At 46.5% G+C, this 13,742-nt stretch overlaps 1 protein-coding gene across 1 annotated transcript in view; it reads right to left on the reverse strand.

Annotated features, from left to right (window-relative positions):
- FAM83C (family with sequence similarity 83 member C) overlaps positions 1 to 11,254 on the reverse strand; it is a 28,295-nt gene extending 17,041 nt beyond the window's left edge. The window contains exons 1-2 of the mRNA XM_052790367.1: positions 10,533 to 11,254; positions 3,170 to 3,337 (exon numbers count right to left, since the gene is read on the reverse strand). Coding sequence (XP_052646327.1) covers positions 3,170 to 3,337; positions 10,533 to 11,087 — 723 coding nt within the window. The 5' untranslated portion in view covers positions 11,088 to 11,254. The remainder of the gene's footprint in view (positions 1 to 3,169; positions 3,338 to 10,532) is intronic.
- Positions 11,255 to 13,742: the final 2,488 nt, after the last annotated feature.

Consider the following 13,742-nt stretch of genomic DNA (forward strand, 5'->3'; position numbering starts at 1 on the left):
GCGCCCCTTCTCCCCCTCCTCCTCCGTGGCAGGTTGAGCATGTGTGGGCTCCCCAGCCCGCCTGTACGCAGCCAGGGACCGGCTCACCCAGTCTCTGGCCTCACGTGGGGTTCGCAGCATGGAAGTTGTGCCTCAGGGGTGAGGAGCAGGAGGCAGTCACCCTGCGGCAGGTGACTCCATTCCTGACGGCTTTCCTCTGCCATCAGAGTCCCTGCGGGCAGGAGGTGGGCTTCCCGGAAACATTGGCTGGGGAGCTCATCGCAGCAGGGTGGGAAAGGCTTGACTCTCATCATCCTGAGGAAGTCTTCCCGCCCACCCAAGGACCACCATTGCCTTCAGGGCTTCAGAACAGCAGCAGATCTCCTCCAGACTGGGGTCCGTCTGATGCAATGGTCTATCTCTCGCAGTGGGCAATGGCAGCTGGGGAAGAGCATGAAGAAGGCAATCATTTATGATGCTACCCCCTTATACTGCTGCTGACTCTGTTTTCTGCTCAGGGGATTTCCTGAGCCTTTTGTGGTTTGTCTTAGTGGGAACCCCCCCCCCAGACCTCTTCTCCAAGTACTTGGCCAGTCTTCTCTTGAGTTCATGGAAACTTTTAGCAGGGACAGAGCTGAAGGTTCACAGTCTTGGCACTCACTTGCTGTCTTCTTGCGTCCCAGAACATGCCCTCATCTGTCACCTATGAGAAGGGAGACACTTTTTCCCCATAAGGACAGTTATGCATTGGAACAAGTTACCCAGAGAGGCTGTGCAGTCTCCACGCTTGGAGATTTTCAAGACTAGACCATGTAAGGCCCTGAGCAACTATGTCTGACCTCACAGGTGATGCTGCTTTGAGCAGGATGTTAGACTTGATGACTTCCTGAGGTCCCTGCCAACTTGCATTAACCTGTGATACTCTGAAATGCCACCACAAGTTGCTGATATAGAGCAAGATACGCTGGACACTTGGGGAGGTGTTCACCTAATCCTGTTGCCAATCAACAAAAGGATCACAGGGATTTTTTTTTCTTCCAGTGCTGAGGTTTTAGTAATACTAGTTCTCACTGGGAGGAGCTTCCTTTCCCCAAACTGGGGAAGTTAAAAACACTTCAAGTAGAGATATCCTACAGATTTGTCGCCACAGTATTTCTTCACTCCCCCTATCCTTTCCAAGGCTGAGTGAATTTCTGATATCTGGCTCATTTTTTCAATCCTCTTCTTCCTCTTGGCAATCCAGGCCCTGAATCGTCCAAACAAGATGAGAATCCTGCAGTCTTGCAGGAAAGCCAGACTGCCAGGTACCACTCTCACTCGATTTAGACACTAGTTTTAGGTTCAGCAGATGGCCATTTGAAAAAAATCCAACAGTTAAGTCTTCTGCTGTGACCGCTGCCAATGCTTGATGCACCACTGCGGGATTTGCTGATGTTCAGCACCAGGATTTGACACCAGCGGGCTCACACAATGTTCTTAGAAGTAAGATGCTGGAGGGGCAGTTGCTCCAAATTCCCCATTAAACCCCAAATTGTCACCAATTATTCCAAATGGAGATTTGCCATCACATCCTGTTGCAACTCAGAGCCAGGAATAAAATATGTACACTCATTCCTCTTAGATGTGAATATCAAGCATGTATGTTAACGTACTGCTTGAGATGCATCAGCTTAAGAGGCACTTCACATTGAGATCTGTCCATGAGTTACTGAATGGGGGAGGCAAGTGTTAATTAGCCATTCAAGCACAAGACATGACATCAGGTCTAACAAAGAGACGTAGACATCTCCATGGATGTAAACTCATTCTAATTTTAATTAAAAACAATGGCCAGGCTCTTGGATAAGAAGCAAATAAAATAAATTTTGGAGAGATGGAATTTATCTGGATCCACCAGGTGACTTCAGTGATGCAGTTTATGAAAGCAAGCATGCTCCAGCATGAAGTTTTCCCTAACAGTTTCCATCTCAAGAGGTAGGATGAAATGGGTCTGGCTTGTGAGAAGCAAGAAAGGACAGAGCATTGCCAACATGGGGGAAGAAGGAAGCCTCTCTAAATTAATCTTTGTGTAGACAGGTTAAAAATGAGGGGAAATTAAGACATTTGTAACTGCATCTATTTTTAATGCTGTAAAACTTTATTTTTGCATTTTCCCTAACCTGTTTTTTAGTTAAGAATGGTTTTGAGGTAACTGGATAACTTCCAAGCATTCCCCACCAAGATGAAAGGAAAACCTATGAAATTGGTAGCTGGAAGAGAATCAGTCCTCCTGGAAATTCTATGCACCCAGTGAAGGAGCAGAGTCAGGACTGCTGGCCTTGCAGGACTAACAAATGACAACAAAAAACCAACTTCCATTGATAGGTGGTAGCCAGAAAGGCTATAAGGGGAGCAGAAAGATACTGGGGTGCATTTATGAGTCTGCAAGTTCCCAAGAGAGCCTGTCGCACTGACACATTAATTTTTATTGTTTGCCTGCTCTAGGCACCACACACCATTGCTGATGGGCACACCACTGAGCGGGTAATCAGGCTCTTCACAAATCCTTCATGAACCCGCAACTGAGTCGCAAAGCCTAAAAGCAGATCTTAACATGAGATTTTTAACATGTGGTTTTGCATTGAGGCAGTGCAGCAGGGCTAGGAGGAAATGGTAGGTTTTGCATCAGGACACCTGAAGAGACTCACTGCTTCCCTTCTCCACCCAGCTATTGCACTACAGCAGCTCTGGCCAGAATCTAAACTGAGCTCAGGGATCTGAATTAGGAGCAATTTAAGTCTCGCAATTCTATGTCCAAGAGCAGGGGCTGAATGGGGGACAAGGAAAGAAGATGATACAGGTCCACATGAACGTAAGTTTTCTGGTCTACCTCTGTCTGCCTATCTGCACCAGCCCAGCAAAGCATTCAGTAATGCACTGCATCTTATTGGCCTTGACTTCACACTTCTTGTGTGTAAATGAGGACCACAAAACATCAAGATATGGGACTAGGAGGCTCCTCCACTCCTTCCCCCGTGCTTCCAGACAGATCTCAATTTCCTAGACCAACTAGCCATGGTGTCTTAGCCTGGGACGGTGAGAGAAAGGATAGGGCCTAGGGACAAGGCACAGGGAACAGAACAAAGGGTACATGGTTTTTATCAATTCCAAGACCTGTTTTATCATATACAGTGTGTGACTGAAAACTTACTGGGAAGTTGTCCTGAGTAAGACCCATTTTATTACACATTTCCACAAAATGCTTCAAGTACTCTTCATCCAGGATCAGGTAAACAGGGACGTGCCGTCTGCTTGAGGCCTCCAACAGATCACACAGTATTTCCATGTCTGTAAACAGATCCATCACAATTGCTATCACCTAGCCAGGAGAAAAGAGGTGGAGGGGAAAAAAACAAGAGACTGTTGAAATCTCGTGGCCAGGTGAATTGTGCTTTAAACTATAAATTCAGTATTCAAACCTCCTGAGTTACTGAGCGTCTCGCCACAAGAGTGGAGATTGCTTCTGGATCTTTGTGTCTAACACCTCTTATCCCACCATGGCAGATAAAATCCCTTTGAATAACTATGAAGACATTCCCCATTCAGCTACCTCCTGTCTCATCTGTCATTCACAGAAAGAAATAGCTGAAAGGGTAATGCACACGCACAAACTCTGAATATCATTGATATAACAAGTATGTATTGCCATAAGCAAATATGACAGAAATACAGCACATAAACAGAATAGCTGAGACAGACCAAAATAATTATTCAATTGGTTTGAGTACTCCATAGATGACTAACATATTTATATAAAGAAGTATCATTTTTTTCAGGAAGGACACACTGCCAGGTAAGGGAGAAGGTATCTTGATCAAGTATGTACATGTCCTTGTTCCAGGATTACATCCTAGGGGCGACTAGACAAAATCATAGAATAATGTGTGTGGGAAGGATCCCTTCCCTTTCCCTGCTGGCAGCACTCCTGCTAACACAGCCCAGGATGCAAGCAACAGTTCTGAAACCTAACAGTAGGAAGAAGGAATAACACTAACATTATTAAAAAAAAAAAAAAAAAAAAGAAAATCTACCTCAATAAACTGAAGACTTGCACAATAAGGTCTCCAAGGGAGGGTTTTAAAAAGGAAAAGAATTTTTAAGAGAACTTCCAGTTCTTTAAGGAATGAGATTGAAGAAGGCCATGGCAACCCATCCCATTGTAGAGATGGGATGGGAGGCAGCAGACCATCTTGGCTAAATGAATTCTCCAAAACCTGGAAGGAAAATACAGAAATTGGAAGGTAGGACATGACAAATACTTACTACAAGCAAGTTGACCCAGAACTAAAAAATTCAAAGTACAGTATGACCTGCAACCAGAACAACAGATCAAGGGAAATCAGCCATAAAGAAAGATGTGACTGGAGAAACTGTTCCTCACAGAGTGAGGCTGCCAGCAGTCAACATCAAGGCAGCCATTATTTGGATCAGGAAGGGACTGCTGGGATCCATCTGTTGGCCATCACCATTCGTGACAGGAATCAGGGGGACATCTTGGAGAAGGAAGGAACAGGCAGGAGAGCACTTGCTGAGCTGGATGATTTGTCAGGCCTGACGTACTTCACCCGAGGATGCTTGCAGAGCAATCCGGTGACTTGGACCTTGAAAGATCAGTTAACACTGAGACCTCATGGAAGATGGCAACACACTGGGGGACTGAAAAAGGTAAAGTAGTGAAGGATTTACCGACAGGCCAGCTTCATTTCAAAAGCTGAAAAAATAGTGGAACTACTGATGAAGTACTTTAGTTCCAGTCTTTACCATATCTTAGCAGTAAATAAGGTAACTGTTTGGTAGTTGTAAGTTGTGTGCATAACTCTGATTTTGAGTTTCTGCACCTAGTAGAGGATGCCCAAATAAAGATGACCCAAAAAGTAGTGAGTTTTGGAGTCATGCTCCAATGGCCTACTTTACCCTGCTACTCAATGTTCATGCCCTCCACTACACCTTGCACACAAAATGCATGACAGAGTTTGTTCTGCTGCTCATCATGCACCCCGTGAGGAGGTAGGAATCCTGTTTTCAAACACCTCCTCTGCCTGTGTTAGAGCATGGGCATGAATGCAATTCTCCGTAGACCAAATAACCCTATGGAACAGACCATGTAGGGTGAGCTTTCCTCTGCCACTTCTCAGCTGCTCCTCTTCAAACAAAGAGTTAAATGCAGAGGACAGCAGTGAGGTTGACTTGTATGTGTGCAGTGGTTCAAGCTTTAAATAGGAACAAGCTGAATCACGTTCATGGGTCTGACCTGGAATAGCTTGAGAAAAGAGTAGATGAGCTCCAAGTATCACTGTCCTTGGATGTGGGGACAGGCTCACATCTCTGCTCCAGACCGGCATGCTGGCCCCAAATTGCCCACTGCCCAGTAGCTCTTCTGCTCTGTTTTCATTAATAAACTGCCTCTTTCCAGGGTCATACTCATGGCCTAGGTGCTGAGTGGAGGCAGCTGCCATGGGCAGAGCGGGGCCCCATTGGCTTCCCCATGCTCTCCTGCCCAGTCTTTTCCTTGGCAAGCTGGCTCCTCTCAGGTCCGCCCTGCCTGCACACACCATGGAGAGACCCTCTGCACCAGAGCCATGGCAGAGGAGGGCAGCAATGCCAAAATGTTGCTTCCTGCTCCCTTGGGGATTTACCCCATTTGCAGATGGACAAGAGTTCTTGGTTATATGTGATTTGTCCCCAAAGACCATCTCTGTGATGATGCCTTACACACTGTCATTGGTCCTCAACATCTTGCAGAAGACCCTAGGCCCAGCGTACCACAGCAGGGTTTGGGAAGAACCTTCCAGGAGGCTGGTGTGATCCCAGGCATCCATGTGGGACACAAGGCAGCTGTCATTAAGAGCTAAAAATCATTCCGACTGTCCAGGCCAAAACCACATATCCACCCTCTCACCCTGGCCCTGGCTTCAGAGCCCGACTCCAAAGGGCACCTCTTCTGTAGCCCTCATCAGTGTTATCTTCCCAGAAGCCTTATGAGGCTCTAGCAAACTCTTCTCCCCTCCTGAAATGCACCCATCTGGCATGGACAGCAGAGTCAGCCCCGGAAGAGTTCTGAAAGCAGCAAGAAGCATCTTCAACTTCCCAAATTAATGTTGCTGCTGGGCTATCAGCATTAGGTACTGCTGAGACCCACACAAAAAAAGCAGGACTTCACCTTGTCTTTCCACACTGGCCTTCAGCCAAAGACGAAAGGCAATTTAGCCAAATGACTTTGATGGGCCACCCATCCTCTAATGATGAAGCACAAAGGAAAAACTATAGCCCAAACCTTGTGTGAGGCCTCCAGCAAGTCCCTCTCAGCCACATTTGCCTCACAATATTCCAGCTCATCTCAAGCTTAGGTCTGAGGCAGGCTTGGCTCTGGAGACAATCTAAACTTGGCTTGGGAAGTCAACATGAAGGAGTCAAGAGAGACCAATGCTCCTTTGTCCCCAAGACCCCCACATGCTCAGAGGCACTGCTTGCGCCTAGTGTGCACAGAAGGTCCACACAGCCTTGCTTTTCTCTACCAGTGCTCACAGGCTTTGGCAGAGTTTGGGGCTGTTGCTTGCCCAAAACCAGCACTGCCAGTCTGCAGTGCTCGCTGTGAGAGGGGTGGGGCTCAGCAGGCAGTAGCATGGCTGTGCATGGCAGGATGTGGCACAGAGTCACCCATGGCATCCAGTGCTCTGGCCTGGATGCAGCTGGCTGCCAGGCAGACCTGCATCTCCTGGCAGCCTCATGGCAGGGCTCCGGCGTCAGCGCGGGAGCAAGTGCCCCAGGCAGCGGGACACCAGCTTGTGCAAGCTGGGTGGAGCCCTGCGTGATAGTCAGACTCATGTTTTCCAAAGCAGGTCTTCACTTGACATCAGGAGGTGGAACAGGCTATAGTTCTATTCACAGCATCCTCACATGCGATCCCTTCACAGGAGGGATTCGGGTAGAGTTGCTCCTGGTGGTGCTGGCAAGCGCCCACAGCCGATGTCGGGCAGAAGGCTGGCAGCCCCATGTGCATTGCAGTTTGCAGCGAGGAACATCGCAGTGGGGAGAAAGGGGAGGTTGTGCCCTGCCACAGCTTCCCATGGTGGAGATACAGGAGCCCATGGTGGGGCTGCTTATTCTAAGCATGGGTGCCACAGGAGAATTGTAAGGGCCACTCAGATCACCATATCCTCTCAGTAAACAAAGCAGGCAGCTGTTATAATAACATCAGCTCAACCCCAAAGCCAAGAAGTTTTGGGGAAGATGACCCCAGAAGTCTTCCCCTTGAAGCCTCCTAAGAATGTATTGTCACAAAAGCTAGGTCCGAAGCCTCAAAGATAATTTCCAACAGCTCTATAAAGCAGTGGAAGTTAGGTTACTAAGTACCATCTCCAATTTAGGCTCGTGACAACTTGTGTCTCACATTTAAAAGCCTTGGGCATTTAAGTCAATCTGGCCTTACAAACCCAAATGTCCAGTGCCTCCAGCCCCTTGGTTTCAGTGGTGGGAGCTGCAAGGCTGGGGCTGGCTCAGAGCATCCCTGTTCCTCACCATGCTGATCATGGCCTCCAAGCCCATGGCACAGCCTTGGCGGGTCAGGACATTGCAAAGACACAGCTGCCCCACAGGCTCTAGAAAATTCACACCTTGCCATTGTAGGGTTAAATCATGACATTTCTAAATCCACTTCTGGAAACTCACAATTCAGCAATTACTGCAGTCATCACTGGGAATTACAGCACTTACCGGCACCCCACCGGGGTTGCCATCTGTCTGGTTTCTAACCAGCACAGCTGGTTCTACTGGTATTTGCCAATAGCAGTGTGGTTTTGGTCATTACCATAGTGTTGCCATTTGAAGTGATACATTGCTTCTCTCCGGGACCGTCAGGGACCCTTCTATAATCGCACCTAAGTGCAAGTGTGCAGCCAGTGTCAGAGTTGTACAAGAGGGGCAAAAGAAGAAGCATGGACAGTTCAAAACAGATTGGAGCTCATCCAATGAAAATAAAATTCTAATAGTATTATCAAATGAATGCTAAGGTGTGGTTGTGCTGCATCTTCTTATGCCTGCAAAGAGAAAAGCTCGAATCTGAAAATACATCTTCAAAGACAGCTGGTTAAATACAGCAAAGTAGAAAGACAAACCGCACCAGCAAAAGATACCAATAAAACAAATGCCCTTTTTGCTGATTTGTCAGTACAAATACGCTGTTGCAAAATATGTCAGCTGATGTTGTTCTGTATGACTGTACAGGAGAAAACAGCAAACACTTCAAGACACATGCCTTCCTGTCTACAGGACCCAGGAAAAGCATTCAGGGATCTCAACATCTTTCCCACATCCCACCAGCTGTATCCCCTTTCTATGTTAGCTGTAAGGACACAGGAGGAGAAACAACTCTAAAGGAGCAATATATGACGAGAACTTAAAGCCTAGTGGAGAAAATATTTGAAATGCAGAAACAGCAGTTGAAAAGCAAAAAAAGTAAGCAGTTCTCTGCACAGTTGCTACTGGCACTTCAAGCAAAAGATGTTTTTACCTCTGGGTTGCTTTTTTGTCATTAAAAGACATCCAGGTAACATCCTTTTGGATGGTTTGATGAGCAAAATGACTCAGTAACTACTTAAAGATGTGTAACTGGGGTTGTGAATGAGCTGGAACTGCCGACAATCATTGAGTTAATCATGGGAAGCACTGGCCAGAGCTGCTAACCCAGAAGCCAGTAAAACACCAGTAATAAAACAATAAGATAGTTGAAAACTCATTCTCAAGTTTCATGCAACAGTCAAAACACTGCGTGAAAATCCCCAGCTTGAACATGAAGGGCTGAAGATTGTCAGTGCTTTTTCAAGCCAAGCAAAAAAAGTAAAAAGCTCAAAATGTACTTAAAGTACAATAAAGCACCTACTGCCTGGGCAACCTCCCTGCAGCAATAGAGAAGTTCCTGTGAACTGAGAAAGCACCAAGATGTCTTTCATGTGGTTTAAAGGATCATAATATCATCAAAGATCCGGGACATGTGCTAAGTGACAAAGGGACATTTCTTGGTAGTCATTTACTTTGCACATTCTGCCATGACTATGTCTTAATCCCCATTAATGAAAAGGATGCAGTAAGTGTCACAGGACTTTTCAGATCATTTAAGATATCATAAAGCAGCTGCCTGCCAGGACAAAGCTTTTTGTCACTTACTTCCTGAAGAAAACTTCCCATATTTGCCTACAAAGGTGCAACAGAAGTTCATGCATTAAGCAATGGCTGCTTACAACTGAGCAGTAGCTTACATGGCAAAACGGTCTTCTTTTGCACAAAAGAAAAAAAGATCCCCATTTATCTCATATCACACCCAAATTTCAATGATATGTGGTTCTTTGATAATGTTACGATGCTGCACAGCAATCAGAGCTGCTGCATGGCCCCAATTTCATCTGCCGGGGAGAACGCAATTTTGCTTAACTCTGCAGATGGTGATAGAAGATAATACTTTAGCTCAGTCTGCCTGGAAACAGCTTGTGTTCTTGACACATCTGAAGTCCAGGCTTAACAATTCTTTATCTCCCACTTTCTGCACTAGGCAGTAATGAATTTAAGGAGTGACTGTAAAGTTAAATAAGAAACTACTGGAGTGATAAGAGAAATTGCCTAGAAGCTGACTGGTTAAAAGTGAACTTTGCACTAAAAGTTTACTCAATATCGCCACGCTATTGAAATGAAATACTACAAAAGAAAACTAACATGGAACAGATGAAGAGAACCATAAAGAGGACAAAGACAATAAAAGCTGAAAATGTGTCTGAGATACAGTTGTCCAAGCTGCTGCTTTAGTACACAGTATAGTGGCAAAGCAAAAAGAAACAAGAAGGAGCATAATTTAGTGAGTAAATTGTGCTTGGTAGGTAAGTATTGTAGTCGTCCAGTTTTATTACATCCGAGGGTTGGCAATCTCTACCCAGCAGAAACTGTGTGATGGGGCAAAACAGGCTGATCTCACTCATCCTCAGAGAGGCACAGACATCAAGTCTAGGAGATACGATGATGTATTCTAACCTGCTTCAAACCACAGGCAGGGATTTTCAGTCCCACAAGTTTACTCAGGTCCTATGTTCTCCCACAGCAACTCACCAGTGGTATCCTCTTGTCCTGCTTAACATGATGGCCAGGGGTCGAGAAAAGCCCTGACTGTGCGAGCTCCCTGGCAGAGGGCAGAAGGGCCGGCTGAGGACAGCTAAGCATTAACGCTGCACACCGCACCACTCACTCGCTCCGGGCTTTGGTACTGTGCTCTGCATACCCACAAATACAGACGCAGGGTGCCTTAAAGGGCACTACCTGTATGACATGAAATCCCAGGTGGAAAGAAATTACAGGAAAGGAAAGGAGCAGGAACAGTTACAAATCTGCTAGAGAAAAAGCAATCACAGCATGGCAGACATCTAGAGAGCAGCAACAGCTTGGAGCGTGTGGTGTACAGTTGCAGGACCAGCCACCAGGACTCAGGTGCTGTGGCACAAGACCCCACTCAAGGGACACAGCTCTATACATACCATCCGTGCCCGGCTGATCAGAGACCGGAGCAAATCCTTAATGCTGTTAGCTTTATTTCTTTGGAAAATCACAGTGGCTTGAGTCTGGCCAGACACTGTGAGGAGCGGTGTCCCTGGCCACCCCAGCTCCAGCTCTGGAGGGTGCACATCAGACATGAGTGGAAAGTAGGTGCCAGATGTTAATTCAGAGTTCAGGGAGGACCTGTCTCCAGCGTCCGCATCACCAGGGTCAGCCTCTTTGTCTTTCGTCGCGCTGGCATCTGGAAAGCTTTGGTTTCTCTGATGGCTCATATATTCCATGTCCAGGATGGAAAGAAAAGGCAGCTCCCGTTCCTCAGCGATGGCACTCAGGTAGCCGCGTTCCCCCTGCTCAAGAAAGGCGTCTATGGCAAGCCTGGCTGTTTCACTGTGCTGGAGTACCAGTGGAGTGGGCTCCCTCCACCACGGCTTCTTCAGCTGCTCTAGGCGGCTCTTCAGTGGCCCAGACACCCCTTGCTGGCCCCCATAGCTGCGGTGGAACTGGGGTCTCACCTCTACTGCTAGGTAGTTGAACATGACCAGAGCTGTTGATGCTAAGAAGTGCCTTTCCAGCTGGATTAGCCCTCTGTCTGACTCCAGGTCTTTTCTGGCACTCTTGCACTCCTCAGCTCCTCCCAACAGGTTCCTTCAGGACTCAGCATGAGCTCCACTCCTCCGCTTGGGAGTTAATCACCAGGTACAGCCTCCCACTCTGGGGGAGGAGCTGGCTTTCCCCAGCTCTCTCACTTGGCTTCCTCAGACACACACCTGATACTTAGTGCTTGGAGTATCCCTTTTGCAAGGGAAGATCAGCTCTTCAAGCTGCTCCTTCCCTTTCCTTTTAAATGATTCATGTACTGCCTTCCCTTTCCCTACCGAGAGGTCCCCACCCTTGGCCAAGCAGGCTCTAACCTGTTTTGTCCCTCATTGTGCTCACAGTGGAAATGCAGATGCTGAAACTTGTTCCTGCTTGAAATTTGTTCCAAATCAAACATGCTTCTCAGTGTCAGTTATAATGAAATACAAATATCCCAAATAGGTAATCAGACTCAGCCAAGAAACTTATTCATCCCTGAACCATTGCTAATGCTTCTCCTTAGCATTTCCTGGGAGCTTGGGCTCTGCTAGGCTGGTACCCGGCAGAGAAGCCAAAACACCATCTCTTTTGGTATCACAGGGTCACAGTGTTTGTATGAAGCACAGCAGGAATCTTGGCACAGCTCGTGTCATTAGATACCACAGGTTACAAGAGCAATAGCTCTTATGGTCTTTTAGCATCTCCCTGGAAATCCTTCAAGGAGGAGACATTCAAACTTAGGAGACTGGTGCTATGTGAATGATGATGCTGTCCACATGCTGTGTATTTTGGGATTAGTTAACTCCAGCTTCCCAAAAGCATCACAGAGCTATTTTTGGAGAAACAATACAGGCACACATTAATATGTGATTTAAAAAGCTGCGTTAGGAATGCACCACCCAGAACACAATGCAGTAGATGAAAAATTGTGCACGAGGCACACAGGAGCCCCGAGACTGCAATGCCGATCCCCTCCACCCCATTCAGCTCACTTACCCTGGAGCTACTGAACTCCACAGAGGCTAAGCAGAGAATTAAGAACTGGCTGGATAGTTGATCTCATCAGCTAGCCTTTTATCTACAAGTTACAAAACCCCTGTAGATTAAATTCATCCCGGCTAAATGGTCTAAAAGCTAAATGTCTGCTTTCTAATAATCACCAGGCTACAGTCAATGGAGAGAGACAGCCATGCCTAAGTGTGAACCAGGACATTCATACACTAAGTTCTAAGCCAGCTGGGATGAATCATGTCCCCAAGGGTCTATCACTCTCCAAGGACTACAGCTGGAATGGGATGATTAGTTTAGATTAAGCTGTCTAGTCTTTAGATCCCTGAAGTCAGAATGAACTCTTACCAGGACTGTGCAAACTGCAAGAACAGAAGCAAAGGTATATTTAATCAGAAAATTTAAGTTGCCTGCCAGAGCTGTGCTGCAATACAGCAAGCAGGTGCAGAGTTAGCAGCCACAGACAACAGATATGGGACAAAATTAAAATAAAGCTGCTGGCATAGAAGTGTTACAGGTTGTCCTGGTTTCAGTGGGATAGAGTTAATTGTCTTCCTAGTAGCTGGTACAGTGCTATGTTTTTGAGTTAGGTATGAGAAGAATGTTGATAACGCTGATGTTTTCAGTTGTTGCTAAGTAGTGTTTAGACTAAAGTCAAGAATTTTTCAGCTTCTCATGCCCAGCCAGCGAGAAAGCTGGAGGGACACAAGAAGTTGGGAAGGGACACAGCCAGCGCAGCTGACCCAGAGTGGCCAATGGGGTATTCCATACCATGTGACGTCACATCTCATATATAACCTGGGGGAGTGGGGGCAGGGGGATTGCGACTCGGGGACTAACTGGGTGTCGATTGGCAGGTGGTGAGCAATTGCACGGTGCATTGTTTGTACATTCCAATCCTTTTATTATTACTGATGTCATTTTATTACTGTTATCATTATTAGTTCCTTCTTTTCTGTTCTATTAAACCGTTCTTATCTCAACCCACAGGTTTTGCTTCTTTTCCCGATTTTCTCCCCCATCCCCCTGGGGGGGGGGAGCGACCAAGCGGCTGCGCGGTGCTTAGTTGCTGGCTGGGGTTAAACCACGACACAGGTGTAAATAAGTGTTACAGCAGCTTAAAGAATAACATTTACTTAAAATGTGAGGTGAAGAGCCAAACACAACATAAGGAAGTTTGGGGAAAAAAACAAAGGGAAGGGGCTATAACATGATGGGCCTTTTTCTGAAGCTGCTTTGCCAGGGTGATAATGTCACCTTGGTGATAACATAAAAGGGTAACATCAGCCTTCCTAAAGAGTTGAAGAGAGCATGAAAAAAAGTCATCGAATGTGTGTTTTCTGCCAGATAAACAACAGCTGCTGATTCTGTAAAGGGATTTCTACTGTCTCCAGCTGGTGTTTGGTAATGATCTACTCTTCCTCCAGTAATTTCTCATGGACCTCAGCACGTGAAAGCACATACAATGTAAACATCTCCAGCCAAGCTTGTCAGGCTGGGCTTCTTCAATTTTGGTGGGGAGGGGCAGAGATTTCTTGGGAGTCAGTTACCTCACCCTGCAGCAGAGGTCAGATGAAATGTGCCGTGAAAGTGCTTATCTCTCTCCA

The sequence above is a fragment of the Harpia harpyja genome, chromosome 1 (assembly GCF_026419915.1).
Source record: "Harpia harpyja isolate bHarHar1 chromosome 1, bHarHar1 primary haplotype, whole genome shotgun sequence".
Lineage (NCBI taxonomy): Eukaryota > Metazoa > Chordata > Aves > Accipitriformes > Accipitridae > Harpia > Harpia harpyja.